Genomic DNA, 22,526 nt, shown 5'->3' on the forward strand with positions numbered 1-22,526 from the left:
CTCAAAAGTGTTAATAATTAATAAAACATTCAGCCTTTCTCGTCCCACTTTTGCCCTCCCAGTTCAGCCTGAACAATAAACCAGGACAAAATCAAGTCACATTTCCATATGAAACCAAACTTGTGGGGTTTACATACCTAAAAAGAAATATTAAAAAAATAAATAATACAAGGGAGAGAAAGAGGGGGTGCAAAAACATTTGTTTGACAAAATTAATAATCATATAACACAGAAATTACACGCAGCCAAATATGGGCGCAACACATGACCAAGAGTGAGTAACAAACCAAAAAAAGTAAAAAATTCAGCCAATCAGCAAGCGTCGGATGCAGCATAGAGACCAATCAAAAACAATCGCAGCACTCCCACATCGAACATGTACGAGACGAAGATGGGACAGATAAGTTAAGAGGACGGGATGCAGGTGAGAAGTAAAGAGACAGAGCCAGTCCATATACAAAAAAATCAACAGGAGAACGTAAAGATGGAGTGAAGAGAAAGAGAAAACAAGGGAGAAAGTTTACATGAGCAACACAAAAAATAAACTAATAACAATTACTGTTTAAAACAAAACATATATCCCAAGGTGCATCATTCAAATAAAGCAATTAGATTTGGTGACCATTCTCCTGAAAAATCTCATTATATGTGGTGGGTTGAGAAACAGAGCACCAAAGGATGGAGGGAACAGAGAGAGCGCGAGAGAGAAGGAGGGAGAGGAAGAGAGAGATAGAGAGAGAGAGAGCAATCCTCATTCCCAAAAAAGGAGAAAAAAAAAATCAAATAAACATGAGACACTATGCCAGGCATTAGAACTGTGTGTCACAAACTGAGACCAGTACACTACGACTACGACTACTACTACGACTACTGGTAACACAGACAATCCACTACAAGAAAACCAAACCAAAAAGAGAAAAACAAAATGGCAGCATAATAGAGACCCAAAACACAGTAAGGTAAACCCCATATCGGTTTAGAAATGCATATGGTTACACAGCAGCGGCAACACTCGTTTGGTAAGTGACCACATCTGGAGCAGCATGATCTCTTTTAGTTTTACATAAATCAAAATATGAACAGTTACAGTTTGATTTTTAATGGTACTGTAAAAATTTTTCTTTGCTAGTCTTAGTATGTACATTTGTAAAGTCTTTGTCTAGACAAGAGCATCATGGCCATAGACACAGAATGTGAGTAGAACGGACATTGAACCATTTTGCTGTGGTCATTTAACTCATTCGTCACACTCTCAATAACAAACTGGCAACTGATTTCAACTGCGGAGTTACGTAAAATCAAACTTGTTTATTTCTGTTTTCATTTTCAGCCGAAACTGTAACATTTAAAGATTTATACTTAAACACGGTGGAGGTTTTTTGAAAGCCCTGACGAAGACCTGCAGTGGTCGAGACATGTAACCACAACAATAAAGTCTTTTTAATATTTCCTTCCTCGTTTTTTGGAGCGCCTGGATTGCCTTCCTGATGGCGGTCCCACCTAGCTGACATTTCTGCTGTGCTTATTTATTTACCGTGTTGCTTTGCTAGCATCTTTGATAAACCGTCAAGCTAAGGAAGCTTGTTGGAAGCTAAGCAATGCACTGGAGTGGATGGGGACAGAAGGAAAATGCATTTTAAGCCCCTTTTACACTGCCAAATTTTCGGCGAATGTTGGGCGGTTTTGCGGGCAAGCTGCAAGTGTTTATATATATATATATATATACACACACATTTAGGCTCTGATCACACAGAAACTGTTTAAGCAGCTGGAGGCGCCTTTTTGTGATTGTTTTTAATGAGAATGACGCTTTTTGCTCACGTTTTTTTTGTTGCAACGATGCGCCACGTCATATCTTTTTTCCCAGTGTCCAATCAGATGATTCGAGAGGCGGGCCTTCTGTGGTGGTCACGACAACAAGTTTACAGGTGGTAATCAATGGAGGAGAAACTGGTTGCTGGCCCGACTTCCTAAAATATGCCTGTAAACGTCCATCATGGAGGAGAAGCTCCTGGACCAACTGGTGGTACTCCCCATGATCCACCCTCTTTCTTAGGGTCTCATGTACCCACACAGATCTCTGTTTCCCTGTGACCAGCAAACTATTTGCGACAGCCTCTCACCTTCAACCAGAGCTACAGCAAGTACCCTCTGCCTCAACATTTTAGGAAGTAGACACGAACTACTGTGAAAAGGACACAGCACTGGTGGCCCTGGTGGTGGCAGTTCAAGGCCATTAATGGACACACTTGTTTGGTCGTTACTGTAAAACCTCAACTCAGTGAGTTCACAACTTGCTGCATGTTGATTTATATGGACGTTAGCACATTGCAATGGTGACATTACAGATAAAAATGTCCACCATTGTGCCATCCTGCAATATTAGCCAAATCATGGTGACATCATGCTAACAAGAACAATCACTTCCATGTAGGCATTTGGCAATCAAATTTAATTGCGGAGATTCGTGAAATTGACACTTGTTTATTACTGTTGTCAGGGTTTAAAATTATATATTCAAACACAGTGGTCCGATCTATGTTTCGTTTCTGCTGTGCTTATTTTACGTACTGTGTTGCTTTGCTAGCATCTTTGAGAAACAAAATCCAGCGTTACCCAACATCAACATCTCGAACTAACTGCTACTTTGGGTAGCTCAAGCTGTAAGACTCATCTTTTCTGCTCTTTATTTCTGTCCCAGATCTCCTCCCTTTTCAGACGCTGAGTCCAGAGCAGTTTTTGAGCATGTTTGCTCTTCACAGATGGAAATCTAAAAAACTTGAACCCTTCTCCACTATTTATTGTTACCCACACCCCCAAAAACAACAAGACGTAACCATTTTCTCTTGATATCATATTGTACGTACATGTCACAGAGGTTTTCTACCCTAAAGTTACCGGGAAAAAACCATTGTGATTCGGTTTACTGATTTGAATGGGAATGTCCGTTCTACTCTCATTCTGCTTCTATGGTCATGGCATTTTTGAACTGTCTGCAATATGCTGTGCCACATGTTGAATGTTTCTACATTAGCTCAAAGCCTCAATAAACTCCTTGCCTCAGCCTGTGTTGTCTTAGCTCACATTTTTCCAAATGCACATTGAGCCCAATTGGCTACCATCTGACAGATGTACACTCGGCTAAAAGCAGGCAGGTCGATAAAATAAAGAAGTTCAAACCCAGAGCGGTGTTATTTGCCCTGCAGCTCAGGGGGCCTGCATTCACTCAAAGCAATCGAAGGCAGCAACAGGGAGCAAAGCTTCATCTCATTTCTGTTGATTTCTTTTATTTCTTATTAATCAAGAAAATGAGTGCTACATACATTGAGTCCAAATGGAGAGAATTAATCAGATGGATTGTGGATAGCCGTGTCATTGCATAGAGGAGGGTGATTACATTCGGTCATTCCCAGTGAGGTGTTAATGACATGGTGGAAGGGGGTGGGGACGGGCATGTGGAGAAAACATTACTGCTTAAAGATCCAATCAGTTGAGAGATGCTGTGTCCGTCTGTCTGTCTGTCTGTCTGTCTGTGTGCCTGTGATACCGTGTTGTGCACTGTAGAGATTACATAACAGCTCAGTAGGGCTGCGTGGGCCTGTCACATTAACATCAGCTGATAAATACAAATGCAAAGTCTAATAATATAACGTCACAGACACTACTGTATCAAATGCCCATTTTCAGGGGTGGGTGGGAAGGGGGGGGGGATCAGTTCAGTGATAGATGTTTGTACACAACTTACCGTTGCCGTAGAAACAGCGAGTGGTTACCGTGGAGACTGACAACAACACACAGAAGTCGTCAGGGAAACAGAAAAAATATAATAAATAAAGGAACAAATAATCCTAGAAACAAAAGAAACCCAAATGCCCCCCCCTTCCTCCTCTTCCTTCTCCTCCTCCTCGCCCCATGTGAAATCAAAACCTGATAGCAGCAGTGTTACAGCTCAGAACAGAATACAAGAGAAAGAAGAAAGAGGAGGAAAAGGGAGAGAGGATGCTAGCTCTCGGTGCTTAATGGAGCTCAGAGCATCATTACAGCGATCAGACCAGTGACAGGGAGGTGTTGGTGCTCTAAGAGGAGAATGGAAATATGGGGCAACCTTGCCTTCACCCCAAAAACTAGCCTGTACTGAGATGCAGCGAATTGGAAAACTTCCAAGGCAAAGTAAGAAGAGCAGATACAAATGCACACCACCCTCCTTCATAGGAGCAGAATGTAAAAACGCTTTAACGCTGTCTGTGTCTGTTACAGTCAAAAGGACAAGTTGATGTATTTTGGTTAGCAAAGACTCAATGACTCATTCTTGTGTGGTAAGGTTAGGGCCACAAGAGAAGAGTGTGTGTTTGGAAATTGGGTAGAGTGGCTGTAATTTCCAGTTTGTTTTTTTCCAGTCACCACAAAATAACATACTGAAGTTTTGTTTGATAGTCAAACAATAAAAATAAGACAGAAAAACAAAACAGGAGACAACAAATGGAAACAAAATAAGGCAGACAGAGATGACGGCAAATAAAGGAGTTAGAAAAACAGCTGGAGATTATTTTTAAATTAAACACGAAATGACAGGAAGTCGACTGGCAACAGGAGAATGAAGGGATGAGGAAGAGAGAAAGAGTGGAGTCGACACAAAGAAAGACAGAGGGTCGGAAAGGGCAAAGTGAAAACTCTCTTTCCCCTTTTCTGTCTACATTTTCACTCATGTACAAAGCAAGCACACACGGATACTCACACGTTTCATTCGTTAATCTGTCAAATCATGCAGTAACAGAAAGCTCTGATAACAAAACAGGACGGGTCAAATCCAAAGCTGAGGGGGGGGGGGGTCATCTATGGGACTGGGACACAAGGAGCTGGTAAGCCTTCACCTCAGGCCATCGCCCATCCGCACAATCTTAATTCAAACATAACGCTACTGAATACAACCATCCAAACGGTTCAAAGTGTTTATGGAAATGACTGGTTTAAGGCCCAGGCTGAAGTGAGCTGAAGGCCAACTGTGTCCCGTTGAGCAGTGTGTGGTGGCAGCACCGCTTGGTGAAGATGTGCATGGTCAGGCATGCAGAACCACAGGCACGACTCCTTCTCATCCTTTTCACCGCACACATCCATGCACTGATGATGACACTCTTTACTCAACAGTTCCCCCCTCTTTGCATGCAGAGCTGCACCGCTTGCGACACACACACACACACAAACACACACACACACACACACACACACACACACACACACAAACCTTTAGCTATTCTGCTCTATTGTGTTCAAAGTCTGACTAAAACTCTGCGCTGCGGAGGAGCAGTCACTTCCCGTAGCACTCAAGCCGCACAGATCAACAGCAAACACACAACCTTAGAGCAGGAGTTAGTGATGGGAGTCTGTAGGGTTTAGCATGGCCTCTGTGCCCACCCAAGCACCATCTCCTCTGTGGCTGGAATCATTGACGTGTACAAAGTGCTGTGTTTTGTCCTTGTTAGCTCTCCCACAGTGTAGCTCTCACTGTGGACTGATCTACAGCAAGCAGACCAGAAAGCTACACACAGGGTCAGTGTAAAAAAAGGTACACCTGCACTCTCTCTTGTACAATGCTGCTTGTTTGGTGCCGATTAAATGAGAAAAAAAGGTTCGCTGCAGTCTTTTTATTTTGCCTTGCATTCCCAGAGATGGGAGTGTCATAATTAATTTGAATTAGCCCGTCCTAAGTCCCATCCCTTTTCACTCTGTACTCTTGAGCAACACGGCACAACCTCGGTCAACTTTTCCCTTTCCTGTTTTACTTAAGCTATGTTGGGATGCTACACTCCTCTATGTTGAACAGAAAACCAAGTTTAAGATCTGTCAGTCTTCACGGATATCTCAGTGCATATAGTCACATCTTTAGGTAGCTAATGTTAGCAATACACTAGTTAACGAACTAGCTAACGTATAGCCACATCAGGAGTAGTTAGCCTTATGTCAGCCAGCTTTGCTTCCTCCTTATGTCCGTGGTAACGTTAAAGGGATTTGGAGAAAGACAGTTGGGTAGGTTGGTGTCTGACATAATTTTTTAAGATGAGATGAATTATTGTTAGCTGGAAAAGATCAATGCTAACTTGGGAAAATAAGTTTTCCATTGGGAAAATTCACATTAAAAGCCCCCTCAAGTCGGAACAAGTTGACAAAAATTTTAGTACACAACTTGCCGAGTTGGACAAAGCGAAGTAAGAACTAATATTGGCATTGCCTGTTGATTCTTAATGTCAAGCTTGTCCACCTTAGCAACAGTAACTAACAAGGACGGGACTTAGGATTGGTCAATTATAATAATTGGCACACATCTTGACCTTCAAATTGTCACCTACTGAGAAATGCAAAGAAATACTTAAGGTGTTTAAACTAGTCAAGAGTTCTGTGTGACCGTCAGATGACCCGAGCTGAACTCAATCATCAGCAAGAAGCTCAGCTGGCACAATCACAGACTGCATTATTTGTATTTCATTAAGTTTATAATGCACATCAGCATTAACTTAATAATTTCCTGATCGAGATTGCAGCTGTGCAAATGAGACCATGCAGGGACCCTGATACACTTCCTGTACAGCCAGTGATTGCAGCTTAAGAATGAAATATGTGACTACACACACAGTATGTGACTGAATGGTTTGGAACCTCTCCAATGTCTCCCCATCATTAGCAAGTGTAGGGTGTCCTACAGTCAAAGTAACGAGTCAATGACAGCCAAAATGTTACTGCCTGAGGCAGAGAGATGTTATGAGTGAGAACTGCTTAACCATTTATGTTAGAGCACACACACAGTCACAGAAACAGCCATGAGTGGGTGGAGATGCAGTGAGGTTGGTGAGTGCATACTTAGATACACACTGTTACACCTATATATAGGCCTAGAGGGCTCTATAGTCTATATATAGAATGAATGGTGATGAGATGAGATCACAGAGAAGCAGGTAGAGACAAAGTGAATTGTAGTTGGGCCACTTACATGGATACATTGGAAGCACACAGGAAACTGACTTCTTCAAAGCGCAGAGTTTTTATTCCAGACAAAGAGAAGTACAGTATAACTTTAAGCACAACAATTCTAGTTCATATACGCGGCTCACATGCACACTACTTTAAGCTACGAGAATGACTACTAACCGACTCCCTTTGGCATGCACACAGAGTAAGAGATGTCAGCAGCACTCAAGTTAATTCAATCATAAATTATTATATTATTATTATTATTCAGCCTTTTCTTAGTGAGTGGAGCAAAACTATGAGGCACCGAGGTGCAACTGATTTCATGCTAACTGAACAAGTAAGTTAAAAGAATAATTCACCCGCTAAATAACCATTTGTATATCAATTACACACGGTGTGTTACCTTGAATTCATGAAGGAAACTTAATTTTCTTGGATGCCTCCACGGTGAACGGTGAATCCAAAGAAGGCAAACAATCTTTATGAACTGAAGCAAAACTATATCAAAACATCCTTTTATAAACTCTTTCAAGATTCATGCAGTGTAATACAAGTCTCATTTCTCCAGTCGTACTCTGAACGCTTCCCAAACACATGCATCTTCACTAAAACATTATGATTTAAAGCATGTCAGTACAAACAGTCTCATATATATGGTTGAGTGGTGTGCCTGGACATGTGCAAGCCTTTGAACTCTGCTCAAGCAGAGCTCACATGTATACACGTGTTCAGGCACACTACCTGTAAGCAGATTTGTGTTACATAGTAAGGTTTAAGCAAAAATGTATGTGTTTGGGAAGTATTAAACATTCGACTGGATAAATTAGACTTAGATTACACTGTTGTGTCACACTTTGTAAACTGATGTTTTGCTGATGTCACACCTGGACCCTGATTACACAAAATGAAGACTTTTTTTGGGTTCTCCACACATTCATTTATTTTTGGCAGTCCACCATGATAACAACATCTCTCGCCTGGTATTTATTTCTTATTTTTGGAGCCGGACCATTTAATAGGAGCACTGTTTGAACATATACTTATTGATTAGTCTTTGCACGACACTTTCAGAGCACAGACAGAGCAGCAGAACGCCAGGCACAGTGAAAGTGAAACCTAAATGTTTATTGCGCTGGGTCTAAAAGTTTGCTTTCACTCGCAGCAGCTGCTCATCTCATCCATTTATCTGGTCTAATACTTTTAATTGGATCGACTGATCAATTATCCAACCCGCAACTGACTCCAGAAACTGCTTCAGAGGTAAAATAAGAGCTCATGAAGAGTTGTGTTCAGAGACCAGCAAAAAATCTCCAAATTTATAAAGGCAACAAAGAATGATAGAACGGACGAAGTTGAAAAAATGTGCAAGTTTTCTGAACATTTTCAGGTAAATTAAACTTATTAAGTTGAGATCGTTTAAATCAGTGGTTCTCAACTGGTGGGTCACGGTCCAATAATAGGGCACAGGCCCATTCTGAATGAACCGCAAGTGAATCCCAAACCTGCCAAGTTTGTTTAAAAAAACGCACTTTATTTTGAAGTGCCGTTTCTAGCTGTAGAGTGAGTGACTGACGGACAGCTACTTGACAGAGGTAGCAAACTAGCTAAACGACATGGCCAAACGCAAGTGTGATGCCGAATACATTAAACTGTGGGACAGCGAGAAATCTGGACAACGAAGAAATATGGACCCCGTGTCTGGACCAGTTGGGGACCACTGGTGTAAGCTGTGTACTTTCAGCTAAAAGAAAATGGTGTTGTGTTTAGGGACGCCATATTCTTTGAAAATAACCTAGTCGTCACTAGGGTGCAATAAATCTTGGGATAGGTTGGGCTGTGAATGAGTCTCCCATTGCTTCCTCCAAATTCGGGGAAAGAAGGACTCATTTCTTGACTGATTTTGAGGAATCCTTCAAAATGGGACAACCCTGGTTGCTGTGGCGCAATTTGTCTTCAAATGCACCTTTCGAGGGCTGCAGCCTCCAAATTGTGACACAGCTTTTGGTTCTAATTCTGTGGGAAATACTTATTATTGTTCACCTTTTTTTTGGATTCTCAGTTCACTGTGGAGGCACGCAAGAAAAAACAAGTGTTCTTCACATATTCAAGGTAACCTGCGGAGGGTAATTGTTAAACAAATGCTCACTTTGTGGGTGGAGTATTCTTTTAACAGTCCCATCACCAAAACTAATTCAACAAGTACCCGAAGAGAATAAACATGCAAGAAAAAATACATCCAGCTGTCTTCAGTAACGCTTCAGTTATGCTATCCATACTAAAATACCAACCATGCAGCCTACATCAGCTAAGCTCATGCCAGTGAACTGCAGAGTCACACACAACAACAGTTAAGTATTTGTGCATCACCATGATATACGATAGGCCTATATTTCAGAGTTTCTGAATTATTACACAAATATATGATGACTGTAGTTGTTTTTCTGCCATCTCTAAAAACATAGTTCAACAAACTCTGAAATGATATGACCGGTTAAAGCGAGAACAACGCAGCAACATCTGCAAGAAAGCAGAACTGCCAGATGGCTTTGCCTCAAATAAAAGTGGCCGGCCCTTTCTCCTCCGTTGAAAGAATGTATAAACACAAATCCACGATTTGTCCTGCGCCAGCCTTTTGTCTCTTCAAACCCATGCAACCATAAACAGACAGAAAGACACGCACTCTACAGACTCCTGCTGCTGGCCCACCATGCAGCCAATGCATGACTCGCTACAGCCCGACACCACTACTGGAGTACAACAGGGTTCATGCAAAGTGAGGACTGAAAACAAACTGCTCGCTCATTAATACAGTTCACAATTCAGTGACTGGTATCATGCAGAAGAGAGAAACAGAGTCAGGTTAAGGCAATGCCAGGGACAACACAGGTTTTTGGCTGATCACAAGGGCAAGACTGATGCAGGGTAAATTGGCTCCATCAGTATCCATTCAGCTTGCTGATTGACTGAAGGTGGAGGTGGCGGAGGGAGTATGTTGTACCAGTGGATGCAGGTGGCTGTCTTTCATTCTCGACCACACTGCAGCAGAACTGAGCGTACAGAACTAAAAAGGGTCCAGCCGGCCTCATCCATCATGCAGGAACTGACTCGCACACACCCCCACACACACATACACACCACAAGGAAATCACCACAGTAAGCCCATGCAGAAATCCTGGCTTACAGCGAGGTCAAAGATCCAATACGGACAACTGGCTGGCTGACGCCCCAATAAAAATAAACTGCTTTCAAAAACTCACATGCTTCAGTTAAAACAATACGTAATAAAAATCAAAACAACCTGAACACACACAGACTTTACACAGAAAAACTCAAGTGAACAGATCTTTGGTAAGAATCCAGACTTCCATAAAGTGAACATGCGTCAGTGTTGCTGTGATTCCCAGCATGCTGCTGTTGCACCAGGAGCCATAAGCTTGTCACAACCACTTAGCCGCAGCACCGGGTGAGGGGAACACAGAAGGATTTCTACACTAGGGAAGAAAATAAGAGCATCTGACAGCAATCTGCCATGCATCATCCTTTCACTGCGTTCCTCTCGTGCCCTCCGGTGCCAACTACACAAACATCATTCCAATGTTGCGGAAAAAAGTTGTAACATCAGTGTGGCTACAAGTTGCGCATCAGTGGAAAAAAAAAAGGTGAAGAGGCAACAGCTTAATGCGAAAAAAAAAAAAAATGCTGCAGAGGAAAAAAGTACCCAGCATGCCTTATGTAGTGTTCTTGCACCCCCAATCATTCCCACCACAGAAACAACAAAAAAAGGAGGAAACAAGTCTTTTGAAATTTAAAAAATGAACATACTGCAGAGGACCAGGGAGTGGGATACCAGTGGGCTGCATCAGAGCATATCACTAAAGGGAGCATGGGAGCTAGCTAGCAGTCAGTGATCAAGCAGAATTACGATGGGAGTACAGAGAGAAGACAGAAGAGAAGCGGGAGAGAGGGAGAGAGGAAAATTACCTCAATCTTACGACCTTCCACCAGTGTGCCGTGGAGCTTTTCCCTGGCTTTCTCTGCGTCTGCGCTGGTCTCAAATGTCACAAAGCCAAAACCCTGTGGTACACAGCAGAGGTTAAAGAGGTTGGTGGTGAGCGAGGGGCACAGAATAAGACATTTTGGAGAAGGAGAGAGGAGAATCTGTGAATCTGGAGACCTTGGGGTCGCTCTGACACTGTTTACAAGATAACTGCAGATTCATAACAGGGCCTCCCCATGTGGCGTGCTGATATCACACATGGCTGCACGATTATGGCCAAAATGATACTGACATCACAATTAATTATCATGGTTATTTGTTGATTTAAGGGACAAAGTATTTAGACTGCACTTTAACATTAAAGCCCAGTTCAGACCAAAGATTTGCGACGAGACGAGTTGAAACAAGCAACTACTGCCGGTTCACACCAATGCAACTAGAGAAGACAGTGTATCATCTCTATGCAACAACTCTCTGTAAGTAAGCAGCACCAATTAATCAGCCAATGACAATGTGTGTGTGTGTGTGTGTGTGTGTGTGTGTGGGGGGGGGGGGGTATGAACACAGACAGTGAGCAGCAGCGGTGACCCACCGTCCGACACTGGCACACAAGGGGACGGAAACAGAGGGCTTGGCGGGGACTTCACTACATACCAGTCGGCTGTAGAAACAGGTGACCAGCCTTACGTTCTAAAACCAGCCGCTGCCGATTTGACCAGCGGAGTTGCAGGTGACGCCATTAGCAAGTTTGAGACTGCCAGTTCACACCTCTGCAACGTTCTAAAACGGTTTTGTCTCCTCACAAATATTTGGTCTGAACTGGGCTTTAAATAAACAGAGCACTGCTTTCACTTCCATGTTGTGCTATGTTCTTGCTAATGTACAATCTGTGCATCAAAATAAGACCAGTTCTTATTCTTGGTGCATCTCCTAAAAGCAAAAATAAATACAATTCTAGTGAATATATAGGCTAACTAAAAATAAATGCACCATTACAGAACTCAACCAAATGAACACAGTGTTTACTGAACACATATTTTTGGCCACATGGAATGTGACTGATTATTTCAGTCTGTCTTTGAGAGTTCGCAAGATACCTTTCCAGGGTTTTATCTTAACCTTTTTTTTACCTAGCGTTTTATACAGCATTGCTGGTATAATAAAAATAATTCATGTTATTTAAAGGCGCATTTCACAATGCTCAAGGTCACCTTACAGGCAAAGATAGAGAAAATAATAGCAGATTCAAAGAATCAACAAGATAATAAATACAGTAACATAAGAAATAAATAATAAAATAATAATAACATAACAAGTAAATATTCAGCAAAACAACTTTGCAGTGAATAAAATTATGTGTAAATAGTGGATATGTGTGGCTACACAGACGGAAGTCAGACTGAATAGGTTAGCTGAAAGAGATGAGTTTTGAGGCGGGATTTTAAAGTGGAGATTTGATGCTACGAATGTCTGGTGATTTCAGGAGTCAGTGAAGATCAGTTAAAAATCAGGGAGCAACGCAGCAGGGACTGGAGAGTAGCAGCAGCTAACTGCGCCAGCATTCACTTCCCGTAAAATCCCCCAATCCCCGCTAGACGCTAAAGCTGCAACAACTGAGCTATTAGCTGTCAACTAATAAAATAAACACCATCTAATCTGACAATCAATTAATCAGTTTTGAGTTTTTAAGGGAAAAAAAAACTCTTCTTAAATATGAATATTTTCTAGTTTCTTTAATCCTCCCTGACAGTGAACGCAACATCTTTGGGTTGTGGACAAAATTTGGCACTTGAGGACGTCATCTTGGACTCTGCGAAACACTGCAGGGTTTCCCACACGTTTGTTTATTTGTGGCACTCTGCAAATAAATCAACATCTGCCGCCACATATTGATTTCCTATTTTTGGAGCTGGACCGTTCACCAGGAGCACTGGAATATTTATATTCTGGAATATTTATACTGTACGGTTATTTAGAGCACCACACGCTCTGGGCACAGACGGAGCAGCAGAACACCCGCGCAGTGGGTAATTTGCTTTCAGGCACTGCAGCAGCTCCAATCTGATCAAATCGACTGATCAATTATCAACCCTGCAACTCCAACTCCACAAACTGCTGCTGAGGGAGAAAAAAAAACTCACTGAGCGTTCAGGCTGCATTCACAGACCTGAAAAAAACTCTGAATTTAGAGAGGGGATGCACAACAATACAAAAGGGGAAGACATTTTATAAACTAACAACTGATCAACTAATCGAGAAAATAATCGCCAGATTAATCGACAATTAAAATGATTGTTAGTTGCAGCCCTAGTTGACGCCAGACAAGGACAGGGATTCACTAAGATAACGTTAGCTAAATTATTCCCTTCACTTTTAATGCCTGATTTGTACTTTTTGGTTTGTAACTTTTGTGTTTTATTTCCTTTTGTTCTGTTTTTGCCTCTCTGTACGCTATTTTTCTCAGCTCTTAACATTTTTCTCATGTAGGCTTTGCATATAATTTTATTCTCCCCTAAATCAAAAATATTGCCAAACAAAAGATGCTGATAGACGGGTGATTTTCTGCAGTCGCAACATTCAGGAGAGTTTTTCAGAGGCTGCTGCTGCTGCTGCTGCTGCTGCTGCTGCAGGGTGCTCGTGTAGCGTCATGACAGCTCTCCTAAAGTGGAGGCTGGCTGTTAGTTTATAAAGTGCTTGATTTCATATGCAGCAGAATTGCATTTGATTATGTTCTCGTAATTGTGGGAAGCCAAATTCGTAAGTGAGATTAATATTCCATTAATTGTGCGGCCCTGCTAACACATCACCAAGTGTCACATTTACAGAGAAAAAACATGCAAAGTGGAAATCACTGTCAACAGTCAGAAGAATTTGTCATAGTTTGAGAGAATAAAATGCCTCCTGGTGCTCTTACCTTTGAGCCCCTCTCGTTGAAAATAATCTCCACATCCAGAATCTTCCCATATTGCTGTAAATAAATAAGAGGGAAGATATTAGCGAACATATAAAAGCAAAGAAAGCAGTCAGTGACATATTTGAGTCATGTCAGGATCCTTACATCTGCAAAGTGGGAAGCTTCTGACACTGTGAGCTACAGCTGCTCTACACTAGGTGTCACTGTTACACAAAAGACAACTCCCCACATTTCACGGTTTCCTTCCAGCCCTCTGCATTGAACTCTGCTCTGTCCCCTCTCTCCTCCCACTCCGTCACTCACGCTAACACACTGACACATATCGCAGCCAGTTGTCCCCTCAAGCACCACAAGATCACCCATGAGTGTCTTTCCTTTGTGGTGGTATGACTCTTCAGTCTCCCTCTAAACCGCTCCTCATGAGCCAGCCCCTCAGTGAAGCACCCTGTGTGTCTAGACTGATTTATTGATCCCATTAAAATTGAGGCCCACAACATTCCCAGCGTCTTACCCCAAACATCTGCCTGAGGTCAGGGTCCCGGAAGCGGAAGGGGATGTTTGAGACGTGGAGGCGTTTCGGGGTCCCTTTGGCTTCAGACGGGTCTCCCACAGAGCCTCCTGCTCCTGTGCCTGCTGTGCCGCACTGTACACCCGCCTCACCCTGGGACGCCTCCTCTGTCTTTCCCTGGGGGGGGGGGACAGAAAAGAAGAAGTGGTGAGAACAGTAAGAGGAGGTGTTAAAGGTGATCAAATGGCTTATGATGATTATTTTAGCACAGTGACACTCTGCTAAACCTCTTCATTTAAATTCAACCCAAACAGAAACAATGCAGTTTGAGTACACAGTGAGAACAGTCTTGATCTCATCAGCAGTGTCTTAAATTAGACATAATTATTGTGTTTATGTCTAATAATAAAACCACAAGTCTACAGCCATGCTTGCAGCTCTGTGAGGCTGTACTATGTGGTGCTTACACTCACGAGGGACTCCCCAAGAACTTGGAATTTCACCCCGGGGTGGGGGAGTGCCTGATGTCCTGGGTCTCACTGAGTGATGTCTGCCTGAAGCGTGTTCTCGTCGGCTCACGTGGAGCTGTTTTGTTACTTTTTGGATTAGTTCGCAAAACAGTAGCCTGAAGAGTTTTTCATTAACTTAAACTTTGCATTGACTGCAGGATTAAATCTACACAACACCTCACACCTTACTAACTTTAAACAGAGATGTTTTTTTAAATTTTTGTGATTGCAGATTTACAGAGAAACACTTGGATTTTTGGTCCTTGTACTGCTGGCACGGCTGTAACTGTGATTAAACTTTCCTGCAGATTTTAAATGACTTTTAGCTGACTGCTGATAAATTCATCCATCATAACGTTACATTGGAAAATATGTACAGCCAGATAGTGATAATATGTATTGACATTTGGATGGATTAAATCATGTCCAAGACCAAAAATCAACTTCTGCATCGGTTCTGCATTTTGATATCAGTGTAGTATCTTAAATCAATATATGCAATATGGGTTTACAGGGCAAACAATCAATTGCCATGTTTATCGGTGTGAGACCAAATATACAAATTACAGGAAGACATGAACAGTATATTTGGTAATCCTTCATAGAATACATAGAATAAGCTGATCTCATTTGGTATGTGTGCATTATTCAGTCTGCTTTGCCTAATTTTCCAAGCTTTAAATATAAAACTAGTCTGTACTTTTGCCACTCAGCCCAATTTCTTATTTTAATGTAACCAAAATAATTCTGGAGATGTTGCAGATGTTAACCATGTTCACCATCTTAGCATAGCTAGTTAGCATGCTAACAGTTCTAGGGCTGTGCCTTGAAAGTCAGAGATTTGAATCATCAGTCGGAGACCTCTCGGGCAACTGAGATTGCGTCAAGTCAAGCAGTGTTTTCCTTTATTTTTTTTGGTCCCCAGATTTTGCTTTGGAGTGAGCGTTCTTGACTTGACGCTACTCTTTGGTACAGACAGCTGCAGACATGATGCAGCAGCACAGAGGAGGAGAAACTTCCCACCACAGGGTTCAGAGACAGCATCATCTTCTCTCTTCTCTTGGTGAATTTACAGCTCACAGACACTTACTAGACACACTCTGGCTTTTCTTCAATATCTAGTGTTGGAAAAATACTTTATTGCACATTTCCGATCTGTCGTCGCCGTCGTTAGCTTGTTTACTATATTAAATGAATGCCGCTGACACACCGCCCTGTTCAAACTTTAAAACGTGTAAAAAACCAAATTGTCGAATATTCATGTTAAACGGCTGAATCTGATTCGACTGACATAATCCTAACTCAGATACAGCCCCAAACAGTTACTAATAAACACTTAACACTAATCCAGTCGGGGCTGAAGGGATCATTAGTTTTGCAGATGTTTGGTCATAAACATTAATGGACAAAAATCCAAGGCAATCCATTCAAAAGGTATTTGAGATATTTCACCAAATTAAATCTCCACCTGCTGCTGGCACTAGAGGAAAATCAGAGGATCACCAAAGTCATTATGAGTCACCCTCTGGGCACCATGAATGTCTGTGCGAGATCTCATGGCAATCCATCTTACAGCAGTTCACATATATCAGCTAAAAAATAAAAATGTCATGCTGCTGGAGGTGTTGCATGTTAATGAATATCTGGAAAAATATTCATGGCAATCCATCCAGTATATTTCAGTCTGGATTAAAGTGGGGGAAGTGACTGACTGAAGGGAGATTTATACTTGTGCAGCAGACACTACGCACGTGGCCTACGTCGTTGTGAGCATTTATTCTTGTGCGATGGTGTGTCTGTGACACTCTGCAGTTACACCTAAAACACTAGTCCGCGACGGGGTTTCTGTGAAGTGTTTAGTTGATTCAAAACACACATTAAACATGGCTTAATAGAGACAATTTCAAACACATCAGCTTCACTATAACTCGCAGCATTCACAGACAAACACTTGTCTTTATCTGGACACATTTTCCCCACAAATACAACATGCTAACGTTATTAGCACAAGCCTATGGCATTTTACATTGTATAAATAAGCCTAGTGTCTAGCGGACTTTTCCTCTACTCATATGAAGCTAGGGACAACAGAAACATTTAACAAAGGTAACATAACAAAATAGGCTCCATTACAACTCACAAGGTTCACTGACAAAACAACTGTCTTATTCTAAACACGTTTTCCAAACAAATATAATATGCTAACGTTATTAGCAGAAGCCAATGGCATTTTACATTGTATAAATTAGCCTAGCGACAAGCGGAGATTTCCTCTGCTCATATGAAGCCAGGATAAATCACACACAAGACTTAAAATGCTATTTTAGTGGAGGCTTTATTGTCTTCTTGTTCTTGTTTCTCATCTGTGAAATTAAAGTAAATAAAAGCTTTGTTTCCACTGAGAGAAATGGGTTCAGCTTACAAACAGACAGGAGGTCTGCGTCGCCTCAACTTGTAGTTACATTTCTGGGGAGGTGCACGTCAAGCTATGGTTTAGGGTACGGCGTAGGCTCTATGTCGTATGCTGTAGGGACGGCGTTGATTTGACACAGAAATATAAATCCAGCATGAAACTGCCATCACTAGAGCCAATGGCAGTCATAAGCGGATAGTGTTTATTACTGTTGTCACTATTGTTGCAACACAACTGCAATTTTACTGAACAAAATAATTAAAATCTAATAGTTCCTTCATAAGAAAAAAAAGACAACACATCTTCAACATGCTGAACACCTCCACAACAAACTATAATGCACTATGCCTCAACATTCTACACATCTGACACACAACTAGTATTTAAGGCTTTACAAAGACAGTGCTGCTTACATTGTTGTTGGTGGTGGTAGTGGTGGTGGCTCCGTTAGCACCAGCCCCTATCTCTGCTGTGCCTTGGCCCCCAGCACCAAACATGGCCCCGGGGCCAAACTCCGTCCCTGGAAGCCCGTTTTGAGGAGGGGGTGGAGGGGGGAACGCTGAAAAGGGTGGGGCCACCAATCCCTCCTGTCCTCCTGTCGAATCCTGAGAGCCCTGTGGGAGCGGGGAAGGGAGGGGGAGGAGAGAGGGAGACAACTTAACATATGTACTCACAGTGCGTGCAGCGTCCTGATGAAGGCAGAATGAGGGGGTTAAAATCCTGCCGATTAGATTTCACTCTCTCTCAGCGCTCAGTCACTCCCCCATCCCCTCCCTGCTCTCCTCCACCCTCCCCCTCTACCTCCATATCTCTGACAGGCATGAGTTTTCAGTCAGCCGACCATGAAATATTTACAGCAATCACATCTATTATTAAGAGTCCGAAAATTCGATACACGGTTTGAGATACAAAGATGCTTATGGGATGGATGGACACGCGGGGAGATAAACACTACCTGTGCCATGTTAACCGTGACATGTTTACAGCTGCATTGTGTGAACGCATTTTCTGGATTTCTTTTAGAGCCCATCTATAATTCAGATGATCTGTGTATGAGCTGGGACTCCAGCCTCAGGTTCTTTTCCTCTGCACACTGTTACAACTGTATCAGGATCATCTACAGATTCTTTATGCTGCTGCTGCAGCTGCTCCAACACACACACACAAACCTTATCTTGTATGTGTTTGTGCGTGTGGCGACTCTACAATGTTGCTTGCTTCAATCATTTCACACGCTCAAGGGCATCTTGGACTAAGTTTCACAAAATCCTTTTATAGCAAAGAGTAAAAGAAATGGAGACGCAGCGGACAGACGGGGAGATACAGAATGAGCCGTTACAGCTAGGAGAAAAAAGAAATAATAGCGAGTGGGTTTGGGGTCAAGGCTGCTCGCTCCACACCAGGCCAGGCAGCATGACACACAGCGTCCAACACCATTATCCACTGGTCTGGTGTATGCCGCGGGCTGGATCTGGGCTGGGCGACGCCTGTAGACACTCGGTCTCCAGACAGTCTTTTTAATTAGACAGAGTAACTAAGATGCCGCAAAGCAAACGATCTCTCTCCCTCTCCCTTCCTCTAATCCTATAGCCCGCTGTTCTTCTGCAGTGCCTACCGCATTGGCTGTAAACAGCCAGCTGAGGCTAAAATGCCCATCTGCAAGACAGACAGCTTCTGGGGTCTGGCCCAAAAGATAGAGGAGGCATCAGCGAGGGCTGCACAATCCAAAAACAGGATGGAAAAATCTGGGAAACTCGTCCACTGCAGCTCTCACTGTGGTAAAGCTCAATGTGTACGTTGGGGTAGAATGTGTGATTGTGTTTCTGCATCTGCTCGGGTTTCTGCCAGCGAGTGATAAAAGAGGAACCATCAAAAACATGTTCAAAAAGAGAGGATACACCATTAAAATTCATTGGTTAGGCCTTAGCCAACCCAGGCTAGGATATATCAAAGCCTAAGTGCACTTGTTAGGGCATGTGAGCTCATAAACATGCAGTGGCCTGTATTCACCCACTAAAGGGTGTGTCCTATAGGCATATCCTGGCCCAGGGCTGAGTCACACACACCCATACTGCTGGGCAGAGGGAGAGAAGAGAGTAACAGTATTAAAGAAAAGGGTGACAACAGAACAAGGAGGTTGAAGCTTATGATTAGACAAAGACAGAACTTGACTGAATCATGTATGAACACGAGTGCTCATCTATGTTTAAAGTCTCAATGAATGAGAGTCAGAGAGAGCTGCTCACTGACAGGAAGTGCTACAATATTTTAATTCAGATATTCCTGCCACACAGTCACAGAGACACCCTCCGACAAATAATAGCTGTCCAGGACAATGGATAAATAATCACAAAAGATACTGAGTCCATCATCGTCAATATACAAGAACAAAACATCATCAGTGTGCGTCATTCATCTACATCACTGTAGTTGTAAGAGAAAAACGAAAACACACATAAATCGAGCCCTTCTATGGAGGCATTTATGTGTGTCGAACAAAATCTGAAGAATACGAGAAGGAGGAGAATGTGGAAGCGGTCGTGGCTGGGGAAAAGAGGCCAACTTCATATGCTAACTTTACGACAACAGCTGGAAGTGTATTTATTAGCATCTACTAGCTTTTAGCATTTTCGCACCGATCAATGCGTCATGTCATGCTGTATGCCTATTGGTTGGTTAGTGGACATAGGTCTCAACAGCAGTCACGCAGTGAGAACATCATCCCAAATTTCTGACACTGTCAGAATTTTATCCCAGGCTGTCTTTGATTCCCAGCAAGCAATAGTTGTGATTTAAATGTATTGGCTATATTTAGCTCCGATTTAGTCTAGCTACATGTAACCCAAATCTAGACGATTTAATTTTGAAACTGATTAAATGTAATTTTCGCCATTGCAGATGGCGTGCAGTATGATATTCAATCACGTATGGAGAGTCAACAGTAATTAAAATATGTTCATCTCCATTTTTTGGACATGGTCTCTACATAGCCGTATAATTGATGACGTCTACACTTTGGCTATGGTTAGACGTCTACCAAATTTTCACTGACAGCCCAAATTCAGCCGTGATTTAGCCTAGACGTCAGGTCTTCATGTAGACGGCTATTAGATGTTTTTTAAACCAAAAAATGCTTGCTGGGTTGCAAGACCGTGACAAGGGACCACCATTTTTAGAGCCACTACCGAAGATATCGCCATGTTCCTTTCACGTTGGTCATGTTTTGTCTGGGACAGTCCAAAATCGTGAAGTGTATACCAGGCTTTACGAAGTCTCAAAGAAGACGCCGCAGTTTAAGCTTAAGCTTTACAAAGCTTCTGAAAGGAATACGATCACACCAGAGCCCTTGCTGGAACAACTGCAAAACAAAGTAAAGTATGTCTCTCACATGCAGCATTTTAGAGATGTTTAACGTTAGTAATGTTATGTTGTATAAACACCTTTGACCCAACTCTTATAGCGTCCAGTCTGTAAGATATTTTCCATCAGCAAGTCTGGACGGAATCTGCGCCTGCGGAATTCCTACAACATATCCGTAGACTTTAGAATGACTATTGTCTACCATATTACAGGCAAATAAAAAAAACATTCAGATTATCTTTGGATCACATCCAAAAACTGTAAAAAAAAATTTGCGTATACCATTCGGGCCTGCTCAGCAGTCCTGTTCAATGCCTGGTGGTGAGACAGACTGTCACTGGCACCTCAGCTGGAAAAGCTCTGCTTCAGCGATACAGTACACAATTTATTTTCAGCTAACGCTACATTAGAGTCAGACGTCACGTTTATTTTTCACTTGTGTGACTGGACAGCTGCATGACGAATTCCGTTTGCCTGAACACAAACTTTACTTGCTCCGAGCAAGAGTTAATGTCGAGCTCTGATTCCCCACTTGTGCTAAGTTAATGTTCAGCGTGGTGTCCCTGGCACAATCAGAAAGCAGTATTAATTTCCTTTTTTTGGCCTTTTTTTGATAGGACAGCGTTAGGGTAAAAGGGGGAGAGAAAGGAGATGACATTCAATGGTTAGAATCAGACCTGCGGCTGCTGCGACAAGGACATAGCCTTTCTACGTGGGACGCCTGCTCTACTAGGTGGGCTAGTCAGCATCCCAGCAGTATCAATTTCCAACTTGGAAGTTATCAATGGTTATATTTGCAGTAAACAAATGTAATGTTTGGCAATACATTGGTGTTTACTACTGTTGCTAGGCAGCCTACTTTTCAGCCTAATGTTCTTCAGCTAACACTCAATGGAAGGCTAACACTTCACTGCGCAATATTTAGTTTGTGTGGCCCCTAGCTTTTCAGCTATGTTGCAACGAGCAGTGCATTGCAACGCCCTTGTTTATGCACGTAGCTAAATACCAAAGCTTTACTCTCTCTGTTGCCTGCTGAGTAGTAGCTCTCAAACCATTAAATTAGCAAAGTAAAATAACAATATTTCCCCCCCCAAAAAACAGTCACTGACAGCCGATACATTCGTCCAATCACCAAACCACATACCAAACACTGATCATCTAGTGTTTTTCAGACACTGACGAGGGCACCAGTGACGCTCATGGCTAATAAAGGCATGTTTGTTTATTCTATCACATTGTTCCTCGCTGAATGAAGCGCTGCCAAGTCTGAGCCACCTGGACAACGTGTCACAACACCACGCTCCCACATGATTAGTCATGTGAGAAACCATTAAGGCTCCTCCCACTGAGGTTTAAAGAACACTGACAGAGCCTGTGACCGTGTGTGTCATTCTCATTTTAAGGTTTGTTTTGGCTAACCAAATATAAATCACAATGAATTTGATTAATTGACAAACTGATAATAAACAGGGAGACAAATGGAAGTTGACAGATGATGAAGACATGAGAACAGTCCCCCCTTAAGTCTGCAGAGGCATTCCTGACCCGCTCACTAAAGAGCAGCACTGCCCTACATGGCGGCATCATATAGTCAAAGGAGAGAGGCAGAAGGGAAAGAAGAAATAATGGAAAAAGAAACAGGGGGCTTAACGGGAGGGGGATTAAAGGAAATTATGACACAGTCTATTAAAGTTATATCTGGTCCAGACTTTCCAGACTGAATTCTGACATTGTGAGATAAGAAGCAGAACGGGCTGAATCAGTGATACATTTAAAGGCTTTAAATGACGTGAACGGCGATCTGAGCAAAGCTGCAAACACGACTGAATGTTTTTTTTAAATCAATCTAATATTACAAATAA

At 42.4% G+C, this 22,526-nt stretch overlaps 1 protein-coding gene across 4 annotated transcripts in view; it reads right to left on the bottom strand.

Annotated features, from left to right (window-relative positions):
• LOC117269017 (RNA binding protein fox-1 homolog 2-like) overlaps nucleotides 1–22,526 on the bottom strand; it is an 80,443-nt gene that overhangs the window by 23,088 nt on the left and 34,829 nt on the right. For all 4 annotated transcript variants that reach the window (XR_013488002.1, XM_033645833.2, XM_033645834.2 and 1 more), the window contains 4 exons: nucleotides 17,718–17,918; nucleotides 14,386–14,559; nucleotides 13,875–13,928; nucleotides 10,945–11,037 (listed from right to left, as the gene is read on the bottom strand). Coding sequence is in view for 3 of the 4 variants with exons in the window: in XM_033645833.2 (XP_033501724.1) it covers nucleotides 10,945–11,037; nucleotides 13,875–13,928; nucleotides 14,386–14,559; nucleotides 17,718–17,918 (522 nt within the window). In the remaining variant the exon portion in view is untranslated. The remainder of the gene's footprint in view (nucleotides 1–10,944; nucleotides 11,038–13,874; nucleotides 13,929–14,385; nucleotides 14,560–17,717; nucleotides 17,919–22,526) is intronic.

This window comes from Epinephelus lanceolatus, chromosome 18, assembly GCF_041903045.1.
Source record: "Epinephelus lanceolatus isolate andai-2023 chromosome 18, ASM4190304v1, whole genome shotgun sequence".
In the NCBI taxonomy this organism is placed as follows: domain Eukaryota; kingdom Metazoa; phylum Chordata; class Actinopteri; order Perciformes; family Serranidae; genus Epinephelus; species Epinephelus lanceolatus.